We start from the raw sequence: 17,052 nt of genomic DNA, 5'->3' as shown, positions 1-17,052 counted from the left end.
ACAAAAATCAAATATAGATGGATTGTTTTGATTATTTTAGACATAAGCAGGCACTGACTCAAAAGATGACCCAGCGTGCTCCTACTCATGAGAGTTGTCTATGAAACACTCAACTCCTGCCGACCATAGAGCAACCTTCCTTCCTTCCTTCCCAACACCATCCACTCATACCTCTCTGCAGTAGTTCTGCTGGCCTGCTGTGCTTTCTGGAGTAAAGATGACAAATGCAGCTGCCCAGCTAACAGACATGCAGCATAGGTGCTCTTGGAGTGGGAAAGAACCTTCATCATGGCACAGGAGCCAAGAGTTTCCTAGCTCTTCCTCCTACTTCAACCCCCACCACGATCATATAGCAGACCACCAGCCCCATCAAGGGCCATGTCTTTCTACGTGGCAGAATGGAGCATGTGCCTATTTATCTGACCCAGTGCAGGAAGAGTCAGAAAGAGTCAGACAGTTAAGAGGAGAAAAAAGCTTAGCCAGAGAAGCCCAAAAGTAAGCTAAGACTCCAGAGGCCATTCATGAAAAATGTCCAAATATGAAACTAGCACAATGGTCACTTCTGTTCAGAGACTTGCAGATGAAAGCAAGATCTTAGACAAAATGAGATTTGCAAGGAAAGAAGAATCTTAGGTCTTAGAACAAAGAGGAAAACAGTCAATGTTTCAGATATATGAAAAGAACCACTCAACATCTGAAGTCTGTGTGATTCTTCCACAGTATATATTATCTGTTCTAATTGAAATATGTCTTCATAAAAACCTGTTTTTCTTCACTACACCTCTCATCTACTACAGTTACAACACTATTTCCCACTACATTTGAGATCAAAAATGAGTCTCCTACCATGACTATACATAGCACATTCCTTACTAGATTTATTTTTCAGGTCATTCTTAAAAAGGCAACTTACATCACTCTGTGTTTTGCTGATATTTAAAGCATGGTTTAAATGCAGCAGGTTTGGTAGATCAGATGCTGGATCATGTAGGCTTTCCAAATCTTTCTTGTAGTTCACCTGGAAAGAAAATTCAGGTCATGCAAACTGAAGATTAATAAAATAATTCACAGTTCTTTATTACAGTATGACCATTCAGAAAGACAAAACATTAAGTGCTTGCCTGAACAATCTCTCCCAGCCACTAGATGGTGGTCATCTACTATTATTTCAAAGAAAAGGAAAGACCAATATAGGACTCATTCTGCCGAGTAAGTACTTAGGAACTACTCAAACTTTTCCTCCAAACAAGGACACTTTCAACAAAATCACACTTTGTATCACTTTTCATGCTAGAATTAATTTTCTTCTTTTTTCCTCTCCCCTCCCTTCCCACCCCCTACTTAAATCAAGAGTATCTTCCTCAAGACTTTGGGTCTATTCATTTTAAACACCTTTAATTCTTATTCTTTTTCCCTAGCTTCAGGAATCACACCATCCAATTTAGAAGTTTGATATACAGCAGCTAAAGGGAAGTGCTCCTGGATATTTTATCCAATATAGATTGCTTGCAGAAAATATAAGCAATATGGTGACCTAAGGCAAAAGATAATTATTTAATGAAGCAGCAGAAAGTAACCTCCCATCAGCCTACAGTAGGACTTTCCATTCTTCTGAGAATGGAAAACCTGTAGACCTGAAGACCTGTATGCCCAACTTTACAGGAAGAAAAGCTACCTTACCTATCTTGGATGAGAAATCTTTTCAGCTAATACCTTTAGTCATTTCCCCACATGTATCATGTTCCTCACTTCAATTTGCCCATTTCTTATAATAATAACTGCTTCAACTGATTTTTTTTACCACACATTTAGATTTTAGAAATAATTACATCATCTTCTGTAGGCTTCCCAGAGCCAGTCTTTACTGTTCCCATTGCATAGTACCCCTCACACTTCAGAAATGCTGGACTACAGAATGAAGGCTTCTCTTTTGGCTGTCTGGGATCACAGCCTCAACGAAGAGATGGCGTTTTTAGCATTAAACATACTTTTAAATATATCATCCCAAGAGCATTATCACTCAATATAGATGTTTTCTCCAGTCTGCCTCCAGCAGCAGCCACCCATTGCTGAAGCTAGTGACTGCTGTATTTTGTAATACCATTGAGAAGATCAACCAGAAGAATGAAGTCTAAAAGACAGACATCCAAATCTGAACTGCTCATGTAACCTCCTTCTATAACCATTGGAGAGATGACAGTACTTTGCTCCTCTAAAGACAGGCACTTCTAACAGGTGAGAAGAATTGACCTCTAGACATGTTTATTTCTTTCCTGAATAAAAAGGGACCAAGTACAAGGCAATTAGCTCAGAGTAAGAGGTCGCATCTTTTGACACACAAAATTAAGCGAGACAAATCTCATCTAAAATGGTTATGAAAAACTCTTCAGGCCCTCAGTCAGAAGCAGAGGAAGAAATTGGTAACATGCTGTACCTGCTACACACTGTATAGCAGACATTGTAACTCAGAGGAATTCATAGGACGAAAAAAATAAATTCTACCTGTGAACAAATGTTTGATTATTCAGGATGTAAATGCACATAAAATACAAAGCAAATTAACTTACATCACTTGCCAAGGAGGATGCAATCTGTGCTTGCTTGAAGGAAGCACTGTCAAGAGGATTGTAATGGTGACTCTTCATTTCCTTACTGAACTTCTCTTTGTATTTTACCTTTCACAAGAACAAATATGTCTAATGTTAAAATGTAGCACTTAAAGAAGGCAGAGAATTCAGACTACAAAGAAGCTTATTAAATGCAATTACTTTATTTATAAATCTTTAAACAAAGTTTAAAGAAACTTAGTTTACCCACACCTGTGACAGTCTTGTGTTGGTTTCAAATTAAGTTTTATATATCTGATGTTTACTAAAATTTTAAGATTGTCATATGTGATTACTGGCGCTGAGGGATGTATAAAAAGAAAACAGAAACAAGACCATAGGACTCACATGAGTAATCAAATAAAACAGAACTCTTTGACTAGCAATAGTCAAATTGACTAGCAGTAGTCAAATAAAGAATCAGTTGATTCATAATGAACACCAAAATTGTCGTTTTAATCAAATAAAAAATTCTAAGGTGAATAAATTCTAACATTTGTAAAACAAATCACTTGTAAATTTTTCAACTGCTTGAAAGTGGGAAGTCAGAATCAAACTTCCACCACCAGGCCCACATGTCACTCCCACTATGTTAGACTGCCACGAGTACTGCCAGTCTATTTTTAATTCTGCCAGAAATTTCCCAGAGGACACTGAGGAATCCCTCTGTAGTACAGTCCTTTCTTGGGGATAATGCCCACCTCATTACAGTGCTGGAAAGCATAATTAAATGACTGCCTGCCATCACCTTCATCATCTTTTTCTTCTCACTCAAAGAAAAAGGGGGAATGACAATACTTGTAAGAGGAAATAAGCAATACAGAAATATGGAGACAGTGGCAGTAAAGGTAAATAAGTCACAAAAATTCCATAAAACATGCTGAAAAACTGCATTCAGAGTCTGAAAATATGAAATTGAACAAATCACTATCTCCCTTCTTTGCTTCCTTTGTGAGCGATCATCAAACATCTGGAGACTCTGCACACATGTCTGCTTCTTTCCAACAGCTGGGCATAACGGAGGAGAATAAAGTTCAGTCTGAATTATGCTGCTTTCATGAATTTTAGGCAGACACCTGATATCTGAGCCTATGCAACATCCATTATAATTTACCACGCTCTGCACTAAATAAATACATGGATTCTTCCCTACTCCTTTTTTCTCTATTCCCACATGAATGTCTGATAAAGTGGTTAAGCCACCTCAAACAATCTTCAATTTTTTTTCTCAGCCTTAGTTGTGGGAAGAGGGTTTTTTTCCCTTTTCAGTTCTTCCTTGCCTCAAAAGACCCTCAACATGATTCAGCTTATGCAACCTCATTAATGAAATAGTGGACATTGTGGGTAAAGATAATCAGGATAACAAGAAACCAAAACTAAGTTACACAAACAGGAACCAGCCACATATGTTCAAGCACTATATTACTATTCCAGCACCTAGTTAATTTTTAGAAGTAAGGAAATTCTAAAACATTGTTACTTTTAAAGAGAAACTTTATCTGAACACATTATGAACTTCATAATCTTTCACACTAACAGAAGAAGAGAGTATCTATTGCCTTCTGGTATATTCATCTGGTTTATATTGTTTGATATTTGCCTTGGCATTGGATCAAGTGCAAAAGCATATATCTGAATACAAAGACAAAGGCAAATCCATGCTCTGTATGAGCAGTGAAGGAATAAATCAGAGTGCTTTTCTCTCTTAAAAGGTGTATCCAAAATTCGCCTTCTAATGAAAATCAGGCAGTGCTGTAATACGCCATTCAAAAAGCCAGAGATCAAGACAGCTGGGTGAGCAAAACTGTCTTTTACTCCTCTAGCCACATCACAACAACACCAAGCGTAAGACTTTAAACATCCAGCTACTACAGGCTGCCTTCTCCTGGCCAATAAATGCCACAAACAGTGCACACAGACCAAATGCACAACATGGTATTGAAATTCCTGTTAGGTGGGAAAGCATTGGTGCCAAAGGGACCTCTCCTCACAACTGGCTTGCCATCTTCCATCTTCATTTCATGCCATTAAAAATTTTGGCATCATTTCATTAAAAATTTTTTAGCAGTACATTTCAAGCTAGAGGTTCTAGTAGCAGACCCTCTTCAGAGTCACTTCAGATCACACTGCTGCCACTGAAGGACAGAGGGGGGACCAGTGAACCCAGTCGTCACAGGGCCCCATATCCTGATGTCCAGGAGGGTTTCAAAACTAAAGGAACCCCCCAGCCAAGGTGAGTGTAAATGTTCTGGTTGCAGTAGGGCTGTCTTACAGCCCCAGGCCCAGCTGCCTGCCCTGGCTGCTCAGCTCATTGCCTTTGCTCCCCTCCCCATCACACGGGTCACTCTGGGCAAAGTGGAGCACAGCAGTAAGATCAGACAACCCTGGCAGTGTCTCCAGAGCACTTCAGCAGCCATTAAACTGACCTGCCATAGGGGATTTGTTGCATTGACAGCTATGTAGATGTACACTTTCTCTTTTATTACCATTTTTCTGGTTCTTTCTCCCTTTTCAAAGGAAGCGTGGGGTGGGAGAGAGTGAAGAAAGAAGAGCAAGCCCATGGATGAGTCATGGTGAAGGAAACCACGCAGAATTCATCATCCTTTTGAACAGGGTAAATGCAGTTTAAAGAGAGGAAACATGCCTGAGAGAAAGAGTTCTGAATAAAAACAAGGAAGAAAAATACCTCATATGATTTCTAAACCATCTGAAAGGGGGAGGTCTTTGCAAGGCTATAATATGGTGGAAGAGCAAACAAGTGGGAGTAGAATTGACAGTTTGTTAGTGGACACTTACCTACAAATTTCATCATTAACCAAAAGCTTTACTTTAATGAGGGCTTAAAAGGACAGTTACTTGTTTACCATCCTCATTAAAGTCTTAAGTTTGTTTATTTTTTTTTAGAGATTATATGGTGGGGGTTAATTTAAAAGAAATGCGTGGAGGTTGCTCTCTAAAGACTCTTTAAGAAAGAGCAGACTCTGCAGGCTTTTATCACAACAACATCCCTGAAAAACCAAACTGGAATTAAATAAGGCCTGGATAAACAAACTTCTCATCAGCCTTGCCCAAAACCTATAAAAGTCAGAATTGCAGCTGGACAGAGCAGTGTCTTTTGAAGCTTAGCAGCAACATTCCTAAATCAAATCTGTAGTTCAAAGCTGTTCACACAGGGAGTGTTCAGTTTCAGAAGTGGATGACATCACCCACTGTTCAGATTTACAAAGAAACTACAAAAATTGAATCATTCAACCACTAGGATCCCATGATGAAGCAGACACTTGCAGCTAAAGCATTTCCTCATGACCATATGAAACCATCTTTAAAAAAGGAAAAAACCTGTCAGAGCACATATATATTGAAGGAAATGTAGCATAAACAAAGAACAAAATTGAAACATTCATTGCTAAAAGCACGAGCAGAGTTTAAAGCAAAGAAAGACTGAGAAAATCCTAGGCTCTTCGGGTTGTTACTGAAAAATCTCAGAGAAGGTGCATTTTGAAAAACATTCTACCCCTAACAGTTTTATCCTTAAAACAATAAGCACCAGATTCAGCAACAAATATGAATATCCAAAATTATTTATCTTAAAACCAGTTACTAAACACCATAAGAGGAATACTTCATATCAGCATCTCTTTGAAAAAGCTAATAAAACACATTAAAAACATAAAGAGGGCAGGAACAAGAGCTTGTTTTAATTAAAAAATAGAAAAAAATAGCCCAAATTATACAATGCACACTTGGCAAATTGACAAGCTCCATGTTTTCACAAGGGCTAACACAGTTTCTGTTTTAAATTTCATTTAAAATCAACAGAAAAGAGTTACCACATGCTGTGGGTAAATATACTAGTTCTGGGAGCTATTATTTTTGCTGCTGTTGTTGTCAAAAGCTTTGTTAAATAAAAAATAAAAAGGAAAGAAAGGAGAGAGAGAGAAAACAGTGATTTCTGTAGAGTCTTGAGTGCCAGTCAAACATTAACACTATTTTCTCCGCTTTGTTTGCTTTCCTGCTTGCCTTGATTGCTTTCTCCCTTCGTTACACCCACACTGCCTGACCTCTTCTTGCTCCTGTTCTCTATACTCCCTAAATTACCTACCCATATGCACCACATTAAAACATGTTATCATCTTCTCTTCCCATTACATCCATCAGAATTGTCAACTTTGCAAATTTACTGTGAGGGTCAAATAACTAATATTTCTCTGCATGTCGCAGCTTATAGATTCATGCAATTAAGGGAGATTATCAACTTTCAACACAAAAAGTTTATGATCTTCCCATTTTCTGAGAAACAAATGGAAACTCTAAAAGCCAGAAAGTCTGGAGACAATAAAGAGATCATTAACTTTACTCTTTTTAAATCTTGTAAGCGTTACAAGCCTGTTTCATGATCCTTGCATGAAGAGGACTGAAATGACTGACCCGTATTTAGATCTCTTTCTCTCCTCTAGCACAGGTGCATTCCTCATTCTGCCCCACCACCCAGCTCTTTGGACACAGGGGTCATCTTCATTTTTCTGTGGTCTTGATTTATGATTAGCGTGTCGAAGTGTTATAATTATTCAAATAATAAATAAGAACATTAGACAATTCGTGGCCACTGCCTTCCCTTCAGAGGACATGGGGGAATTGCTGAGTGCACCTCCCTGCTGCTGAGAGCTGCCCAGCATTTGCACCCTCCACCCTCCAGCGTCAGGCTGAGGTGCTGCCCCCTCTTCTGAAAGCACAGTCCCCATCACACACATTGCAAAGCAGCCACAGCAGCTTAGACTGAGGAGAGGACAATGCAAGAAAGGATCCCAAAACTTGGATCCAGGGCCAGTGACTACAGAGTTCGGACCACCAAGGTTTAATAAGAATCTTCTTTACAAATAAACCAAATATAAGAAAGATTTTGTCACCTTCTCCTTTCCTGTCACACCTTCTGCACTATTTGGACTCTCTAAAGAAGTTAAAATTGCACAGTGAATGCTGCCTTCCACAGAAGATGTCAAGTAGAACTGCTGCCATCCCAGTTCCTGGCAGTGAAGAGGCCCTATTATAAAGCATTTGCAGATGCAGCTTGCATTGTCCAAGATAAAAAGCACATCTAATAAAAACGAGATAAAGAGTGCATTGATGAAGCCTTCCACGTAGCTGGCTCAGCAGCCTGCAGGATCTCATGATCCAGCTGTTATTTTTCACTTGTGATTGTTGGCCACAATCTCACGGGTACCAGGCTTGGGAAGATGGAGAGGGCTATTGGAAAGGGTTACAGCCTGGTCTCATTGGCAAAAACAGGCAGCTGCAAGCTCAAAGGAGTGAGCTGCAAGGACAGGAGTGTGTAGGCAGCCATTGAGTAGATATAAAGGACATTACACACTAAATTTGGATATGGACCCTTTTAAAAACCATTGAACATGTTTGCTAAATGACAGTCCCATTTCCTGTATGTGATACTCAGGTCTGAGCAGCATCACAGTGGCTCTTGCTAGAAAGTACAGGCTGACTTCCAAGCCTGCACAATGCTAAACACAAAATAATCTCTTAGCAGACTTGCCCATCAGCAGAGAAATGAGAATATGATCCACTATAAAATAGAAGACAGAAATCTATTTGAAAAACACAAACTCATTTTGATTCTGGGCACATCACCAACAAAGCAATAAAAAATATTTATTTCCTTCTTTTTCTCCTTGAGTAATGCTTCAAAGTTTATAATGGTGTGAATGCAGCAGGTATCTAAGGATAACAGCAAAAGGAGCTCTACCTCCTGCAGACACTGCACTGTTTTTCAGCTTATTCTCTATGACACATTATCCTCATTTTATGCTAGTTCTAGGGAAGACATTTAGTATCTGGCCAAATCACAGGTATTTTTTACATATCACTGATATTGAGTCTGTCCTAGAATATACACTATTTACACTTGAGAGGTTTTTTGGCTCTGAGAAGGCTGACACAGCCTTCTTCAATCAAAGGGCACTATCCTCCTCTTACAGGAGGACAGTTCCTGGGTTTTCAAAAGCTCCAAGGGTAGCTGGACAGGATTACTAGCAAGGATTATGCAAGGCACTGTTAAAGAACTACTTCAGACAAAAAAAAAGGAGGTGGGGAAGAAAAAAAATCCAAAAAACAGATCAGCAGTGAAAAATCTTTCTCACAATGTCAGGATGATCTGTAGTAGAGATCTTACGTGTACATCTTATGAGTAGAAAACTACTAAGAGGAAGAGGGAATATTTCTATTTCAGATTTCTTTTTAGTTAAGGACTTTTTTTTGAGGTTAATATATAACAGTAGTACATAAAAGGTTCAGTTTCAGGGGGAAGGAAGGCGGGTGGTTTACATGTCAGGCCAAATTCAGATCCCATTACTCACATTAGCAAGCAGCTACACAAAAGACCTCAGTTACTTCAGTGGGATTAATCACAGGGTAAGGTTCCACTCAAACTGAATGAGGAGCAAAATTTGCCTCTAAATTACATACAGTTAATATTTTAGAAATCCTAGAAAATCTGTATAAATATACACCATCTCCATAAGAGACAAGTTATAGTCAAAGTTCATCGTATTTTTGCTTCAAAATGTGTATTTTGTTTCCTAAGAATCCAAAATTTACCAGTCACTGCAATGCTAAATGAAAAGTTTGAGAACATAATCTTCAAGGCCATTAGAGATAATCACCTGAAAATCTAAGTATTTCTCTGCATTACTAGGAATGAGATATTTGGATTAAATCATTGTAAAATTATGGAGAATCTTACTTGGCTTAAAAGTTTTGAAACTCCTTTAGCATGTTCAAAATCAGGTCTTCCAAGCACAGCAGACTCCTTATTCAGCTCTCCCCTTCCTTTCTTGTACTTTGCCTTAAAAATAAAAAAAAAAGGGGGGGGAGGGGGATATGAATCACGAATAAATTGTTTGGGTTTGTTTTATCAAGAGAAATGATAAAATTTCTACTACCTTTTAAGCATTAAAGCTAGTAGAAAAAGTCTCACATAGTGGTCTGAGTTGACTACTGTTCTAATCAGCTCTGAGTAAAGGCCTTCTCAGGGTTCAGCTCCTTAACAATATAATATTTATTAATTGTAAAACACAATGTGCAGCATTCACAGAATTCAATTTTAACCAAATGCACAGCTTAAGCCAGAGAAATACTGTCCTCCCGATCAAGGCAGAATGAGTCACAGTGGCTCAGCATTTCTTATGACAGGGTCTACAGTTAACCCAAGATGATTTGCAGCAGCTGAAAGTAGTCTTGAAATAAAACTAGTCTGAGGGGCAACTTTTTTGAACTGTGAGGTCAAATTCCGCTCTCAGTTTTTGCACTGCGGTCTCGCTGGATGTCAGTGAGACTGTGCTGGTGTCACAGAGCTGAATTAGTCCCGCAAGGTTAATGTTACCTGATCTCTCCAGCTGAACTGCCTGCCATGCAAACTGCTGCAATTTTTCCCCACAATGTATCGGAAAGAAACACAGATGAATCAACAATGGGTGCTTTGCAATGCCACAACCTAAATTACCCATTGCCTAAAACAGGCTTCTTGCATTACTCAAGCACTGTGAATCAGCAAGGACACATTGTAAGAATAGACTGGAAGAAATAAAAGTTCCAAAGCCACTCTAATTCTAAGAGCATTTGAACAGCAATTAGTAAATTTGAATGCTGTAGAACACTTAGTAGAAGTTCTTGGTTTTCAAAAAATCTTGAATATTGAAAGGTGAATTTCAATCTCTTAAATCTGTCTCTCCAAATGTGTCTAGTCAGTCTCACATTTAATTAACTACTTAAAAACTTGACTCAGGGCTTTAAGTATATATATTGTTTGCCTTGTCTACAATAGAATACTCAACTGCATCACACACTGCTGCTTCTTAAACTGCTCCTTCACCTGTCTGTTAGCCGAGGTCACAGTGGAAGGGCAAAGAATTTGAGAGGGGAGTTCAGGGAGGAGAGCCCCTATGAAAGAAGCAGCATCCGAACAGCTCTTGGAAGGACAGCAGGGAATTACATTTTCCTGTCACTGCTGGATGAGATGGCAAAAGGAAGGGGTATCCTGGGATGCCAGTTTCTCTCATACCAAGGCAAAAAAAGGTTTGGGATGTCTTCTGAAGGGCAGTATAGCATACAAGCACATGACTTATCTCGAGAATGATTATCACAAATAAAGATGAAACAAAACCAACTTTAACAATTTTCATGTTGTCCTTACATCAATTACCAATAATTTCAAAGATCATACTGTCAACATCTAAAAAGGAGAAACCCATAGCTTTCTAGCCTGCCAGGCAAGACTGGTTTGTTTTGGTTATGTTTGGTTTCATTTAATCGAATCTCCCTAGCAGATTTGGGGGTGCACATTTTCTGTTCAAAACATTTGAGAATTCCAGTAGCATTCTAAAAAAATCTGATCAAAATTGGGGAAAAAAAATTACATGTCTAAAAAATAGAAAGAGAGTAAAAGGAGAACATACATCACTTATTATCTTTGTTATCTCAGTTGCCTTCATTATGTCTGGTCTGTTCAGCACTTCAGTGTACCTATGAGTATCTTGCACATCCTTCTTATAAGATACCTGTCAAAGAAAATACAGTTTTGTTTAAAATAAACAATAAAGTTTGAAGTCTACATATAAGCTTTGAATGACTGGTCAAATCAGACATCAAACTAAAGAGAACTCCACCTAATTTATTCCAATAGAGTTCTGCTTGACAGGGATTGTAAGGTAAGACCACACACAAGGCAAAACGGTAAGGAAGAAATTCAGAAGTATAAAATACAATTTGAAAAAGAAAACTGGCTTTGCTTAGAAGCACAGTGGAAAATTAAAAGCATTGCAAAGACACAAATATTAGGTTTTACCATAAAATTTTACAGGACTTTTAAGAGTATACGAGTTTTTTTACTATGTTGTACCCATTTTTAATCTAAATTAGCTCCTCCTCTGATACTGAGTACTGCAGTTTAGCAGATTGCAGCTACAGTGAAGAGAAACTGTAATTCTGTCATAGGGAGTTTCTTTGTCAGTACTAGACAGCCATGTAGCTCGTATGGAATTCAATGATACAACTCCACCTCAGCATCCCCACAACACCACTTACTTGCTCCTTTGCACAATCATGGGAACAAGAAGGCTGAGAGTTCCAGCATGTTGAGCACACAACTGACTCTTTCTGTTTGTGCAAAGCCACTACCATAATGAATGGGCTCAGAAACCTTTGGCCAGAAGGCTCAACCACAGATAGGAGAGTCCAAACATTCTCCATTTAGCAAAGCGATCACGGGAGCAGCATAGACCTCAGGGACATTATAGAGCTCCATAAGGTATCCTGCTTTTCCCTCCTCAAGGTTTGTCAACTTTTTCCTGCTCTAGCACATGTGCCAATCTAAGCCAATTTCCAAGGGCTGTCTTACTGAATTATTCTTAATGACATTCTGTCCCTGGTATTCTAAAGTGTCTGACAAATTGAAGTTTCAGGCAGAAGTTGGAGAACATAAAATAAAGTTTAGAGGAAATAGGAAGTAAAAGAATATTTCATCCTTTACTGAGAAATCTTTTAGATTTTCTTTTGTTGCTTCACAAAGTTAATCAACCTCTCAAGATAGTATTTCACCAGCAAGAAAGTTCTCAGCTTGAAGTTTCTTATTATAACCTCTGCTCCTACTTCCAATGCAAAGTTTCACTCTGGGTACAATACAACAAACTCATAAACTGCAGTAGTCAGTGACAAATATACTTCATAGAAATGGTATTGCAAAAAGAAAAGGAAAAAAATTCACTTTTCGGCAAATATTTTACATGCAACAGGAAAGTAATTTTGCATCCATATGGCTTCAGCTAAGCAGACAAGCTAAACAGGCTTCACTGTTGGCTGCCTGCCCACAAATAGATCTTATAATTTTTAATCTGCCGTGACACACAAGTGTAATCACTAATAAAAGAAACAAATAAATAGGTTTGATCATTCAGCCCAAATTATCACATACATACAAAATAAAAGTTTATTCTTCCAGCTGGTGTAAACCACTGGAACTTTTGTTTTAGTTATGTTTATATTTTCTCTAATTTTTAAGAAACTAGTAGAGAGGAGCATTTGCAATTCAGGACTTTACATGAATTTAGTTAATTATATGCTGTTCATCCTAATGACCACATGAGGTGAGGTGAAAACCACAAAGGCAGCAGAAACAGGTTTCTGAATAGCACCCTATGATCCATGTAAATTGCAAATTAAGGGCCAGCATATGTGCTCAAAATAGAAATTAGGAATGCAGTGAATTTAACATCAGAGAATCAAGAACAGTGGTGATAAAGTTGAGGAAATGTGGTCACTTATTGCTCCCAAATGACATGATCATATAGTACATGAAATAATGGATTGTGGTTAATTTCGGGGAAAGGAAGGGGGGGGGGGAGAAATAAGACAGTGACAGTCCTTTATATTTCACCATTTCCAATTATATTAGATGCAAGGCCAATTGCTATATCTTTCCCTGAGTGAATTATTATTCTTCCTGCACCTAAACCAGTATACCTATTACTTATGTCTGAGGGAAAGTCATCTAGCATTTTACAAATGTCTGCAATATATATTTGCTCCATTCTGCAGCTTGTCATACTCCAGTGAGAATAAAAATGTTATGCAGCAGAACAGTAGTTTGTCAGAGGTAGGCCAAAGAAAGAAAAAATATGTTTCCCATTTCCTGAATAACCTCAATCCCTGGATGCTGACCCTCTCCCATTGGGACACTCTGCTGGCCTCTATTACACAGCTGCTATTCTGTTCCATCTAGTGATTTTTTTTTAATAGTGCTATGTTAGAACAGTAAAACCAGAGCTATTCTGAGAGAGAGGGGAACAGATGTAGACAGGGCAAAGCAACCAGCTTGGTGTGTGCACCCATGGGCCTCAGAAGATGGAAAGTGAAGAAGCCCATGAGGGGGGAAAAACAACAAAAAGAAAAGAAACTCCCAGAGAAGGAGCCATCTTTTGTCCTGAGCTGGTTCAGCCAAGAGGCTCATGCCCTGACCGGAATTTCCAGGCATTACACAATGTCCTTACTCAATCTTCACTTCAAAGGGTCACTCAGGCTTTACCAAAAAATCAGCAAAGGCTCAAGAATTGCTCCACTTCACGAGGACCACAGTATACAAAAAAATTGTTCCAGCTGACTCTTGCATAGGAAAAGTAATTGAGATAACAATTTTAGAGCAGCAGTGAAAGACCAAATGGAGAGTTACGGCCAACCAGTGGGAAATGCAAGCAAGGAAGAAGGAGCAACTAAGAAGGAAAAAAAAATGTACCATCTTGAGTTTTGAAGTTGAAAACAGTAAATTACAGATACTAACTAAATTTAAAGTGGGTTTCAACCCAGTTTGAAATTACAATAAAAAGTGGTTACATTGTTGAATATTATTGTGCAGCAATAATTTGAACAAAATCATTTCTCATCTTTAATCCCAAATGTGATTACATACACACATACTCAAATGTGAATTGCAACTGGTTTTTGCAAAGCATGGAGAATATTCAGGGCCTGCTCATAATTACTAGACTGATTTTAATAGCTCTTATAAAATGCATAAGGTCCACTACTGAGGATAAACATGCTGATCTAGTTACTCCAGCAGGGTCTGCAAGATGCTTCACCTTACATGAATACCAGTGAAATGCACTTCAGTGCCATAAAGTAAACAGATTTCTGACAATGCTGCAAAACTTCTCAGACTGTCAATCAACAAACAGAAACTTTTACATAGTGAGCCAAGCAAACCTGGGTTTAAGAGATTCAAACCTTTCTTGAAATCTTTTATCTTCTCATTTATTCCAACACCAAACTCGTCCAAACAATACATAATAAATTACTCAAATATGCACAAGCAGCTATGAACACATTTTGCCTTCTTAAGGATTCAGCAAGAAATTGGGCACACCTGTCTGCACAAGAATTTGTCTCTTACTGTTTGTCCCTGATTAGCATTTTCTAAGAGCTGTTAAGGCCACTAACTAATGGCCTGTCAGCTGTGTCTCTGCCCTCTTTCCTCTCATCTACACTTTAGGGTCCATCAACACTAAGAAAATGACTAGCTGGTGACAATCATCATTGGCAACAGCTCTTCCAATTCCTGCTCAAATGATGTTGAAAACTGTTTTCCGGCTTGTGTAAAAGAGACAAACACATTTCTGGCCCATTACAGATTGATGCAGTCATCCTTTCCAGTAATGGGCCTTAAAATTGATTGGTCCCAATTACACCAGGAGTAAACATCATTTTCAGCACCAGTTGGAAGTGGTCCAGGGGGACCTGCTGTTGACAACCACTGTCAGCAGAAAGTTTGTCAGTGAATGGTGATTTTTCTAACACAGATACTGAACAGAGAGACAGAAGAAGCCTGAATTTACCATGATCTGCCCCAAAACAAACATTAACATTTGGGTATGTTACTGATGGTTTTTAAGCACATCCACTTTAAGATCTGCTGATTTGGTTTTATCAGAAAGAATGTACTTTTTTGGGTGTGTGGACTGTGACTGCACTATACCCTGAAAATGAAAAACAACTTACTCCTAAGACAATATAGACATCTTAAATATTCAAATTTAGATGGTGAGTGAAACATAAAAATTATCATTACTGATCTCATGTAGAGTGGAAAGTGTATATATACACATCAGAAGTTTGCCCAGCTGTCAACTAATATTTCTAAAAAAGCACTCTTTGTAGATAAGCAGAAGAGAAAAGATGTGCAAAAAATCAGATGTGCAAACTGCCTTTTAAATGTCCATAGATGAGTGTACTGCAGTTTCCTTATTTGTAAAATCAGAAGATCACATCCTTATTTCATACCATTAGTGTTGTGAGGAGAATCAGTCATTTTAACAAGGCAGAACATTTAAACTGCTGTACAAATATTAACATTGTTTTCCTATTCAAAATGCCCAGTGATAGACCAGGTCATGGAACAGATAAAATCATGATGCACAGCTTTGAGTACCTTCATCAAATGCTGTGTGCAGCTTCCACAGGGACCCAACACAGCAAATGGTTTCTTTGCTTTAGAAATGTAGTTGTCATGTCATTTCACCATTCAACTACATCCTTCCATTCACATGGTACTCAGATACACATAAAGCAAAAATGTGACATGACACTGTTTTAAGACCAGCACTTAGTTTTGGTCCCAAGTTTGGAAACTTCCAGATGTGTTAACTGATCAGCTCAGCACAAAGTAGGCTGATGGTCCCTACTTCACTTTTCTGAAAATGACTTTGTGTGCCAAAGTCACATCATTAACATTAACATTCACTTCACAAAACACAAACACAATTTATAGAGAAAAGTACTCTGGTTTGGATAAACATGCTTGGCTTCAAGCATTATGTAGTATTTCAATTCTTTTTAAAGTATATTTCCTGTCATTAGAAAAGTTACTCGTGTTCATTTGAGAGCAATTTTCTTCAGACTAAGTATGAAAAAGAGAAAAATTATTTTATTAGACATTATCACATTGTTCAGGAGTTTTTACAGTATTTCCCTGTTACCCAGTTTCTGCCCAAACATATTAATGATGCCTATAAACATGCCCAGCATGATAATGATATTCAAAGTGGTGTGAAGGCCTACAGCACTTGACAGTTTCAAAATGTCAGCACAAATGCATGGTGAGCTGAATACAGTTTTAATTTTTAAAGGAAATTGGACATTTCACAGAGTTGAGTATAAATGTCAGCTTTATTTAAAGGCTGAGTAAATAGTCTTAAACACATCCTAATCCTCTTAGATGCAAACCCTCCATGTAAAGGTTGAATTGAGTTGGCAGAGCATTGTAGGTAAACATGCATTCTGCTCCCACAGGTAAACTGCGCCGAATGGTGGATAAAAGAGCTTTGTCCTTCTACCTGCCCAGTAGTTTCCCTTCTTTTTCTCTGCACTTTCAAAGCTGTGATTACACAGATACCCTGAAATAGTTTGGAAAGACAAATGCTCCATATTTGGGATGCTCACTGTTCCATGTTCTGACTCTGAGATGAAAACTCACGTGGTTCTTAATTAAACCTGTACTTACAAAAGAAGAAATCCTCAGCTATTCACCATGATGCCCAAATATTACCCACAAGAGATGTGTGCTTCTGCTGAGCAATAACCAGATTTACATAACTTGCTCCCTTATGTGTGATAGACATTTGTCCATTGCACTGCAGCTACTCATGAGCAACCAGAAAGAATCTGTTCTTAAACACATTAACTGGTTAGAGTTTTCTGTTGCATTTGGATGACTTATTTGATTTTTTGAAGTTTGCTCAGGCTGAAAATAATTTCCCTCATATTTTTTCATTATTTCTAACATGCTGTTAAAAGTTCTCATTTATCAAAACATCCTTCCCTCCCATATCTTCCTTCATTTCCTTTTCTTTTTTTTTTGCTTGTTTTAAGGGTGAAAGATGAAACAACTGCA

The 17,052-nt window shown here is 38.2% G+C and overlaps 2 protein-coding genes across 7 annotated transcripts in view; both read right to left on the bottom strand.

The window, feature by feature from the left end:
* LOC136558113 (LIM zinc-binding domain-containing Nebulette) overlaps nt 1-17,052 on the bottom strand; it is a 244,577-nt gene that overhangs the window by 57,039 nt on the left and 170,486 nt on the right. The window lies entirely within an intron of this gene.
* The window catches only part of LOC136558088 (nebulette-like), a 96,767-nt gene that overhangs the window by 18,306 nt on the left and 61,409 nt on the right, over nt 1-17,052 (bottom strand). For all 5 annotated transcript variants that reach the window (XM_066552390.1, XM_066552381.1, XM_066552408.1 and 2 more), the window contains 4 exons: nt 11,069-11,170; nt 9,358-9,459; nt 2,568-2,675; nt 914-1,018 (listed from right to left, as the gene is read on the bottom strand). In XM_066552390.1, coding sequence (XP_066408487.1) covers nt 914-1,018; nt 2,568-2,675; nt 9,358-9,459; nt 11,069-11,170 — 417 coding nt within the window. The remainder of the gene's footprint in view (nt 1-913; nt 1,019-2,567; nt 2,676-9,357; nt 9,460-11,068; nt 11,171-17,052) is intronic.

This window comes from Molothrus aeneus, chromosome 1 (genome assembly GCF_037042795.1).
Source record: "Molothrus aeneus isolate 106 chromosome 1, BPBGC_Maene_1.0, whole genome shotgun sequence".
In the NCBI taxonomy this organism is placed as follows: domain Eukaryota; kingdom Metazoa; phylum Chordata; class Aves; order Passeriformes; family Icteridae; genus Molothrus; species Molothrus aeneus.
Note: the sequence above shows the minus strand (reverse complement) of the source record. Positions and strands in the feature narration are given on the sequence as shown.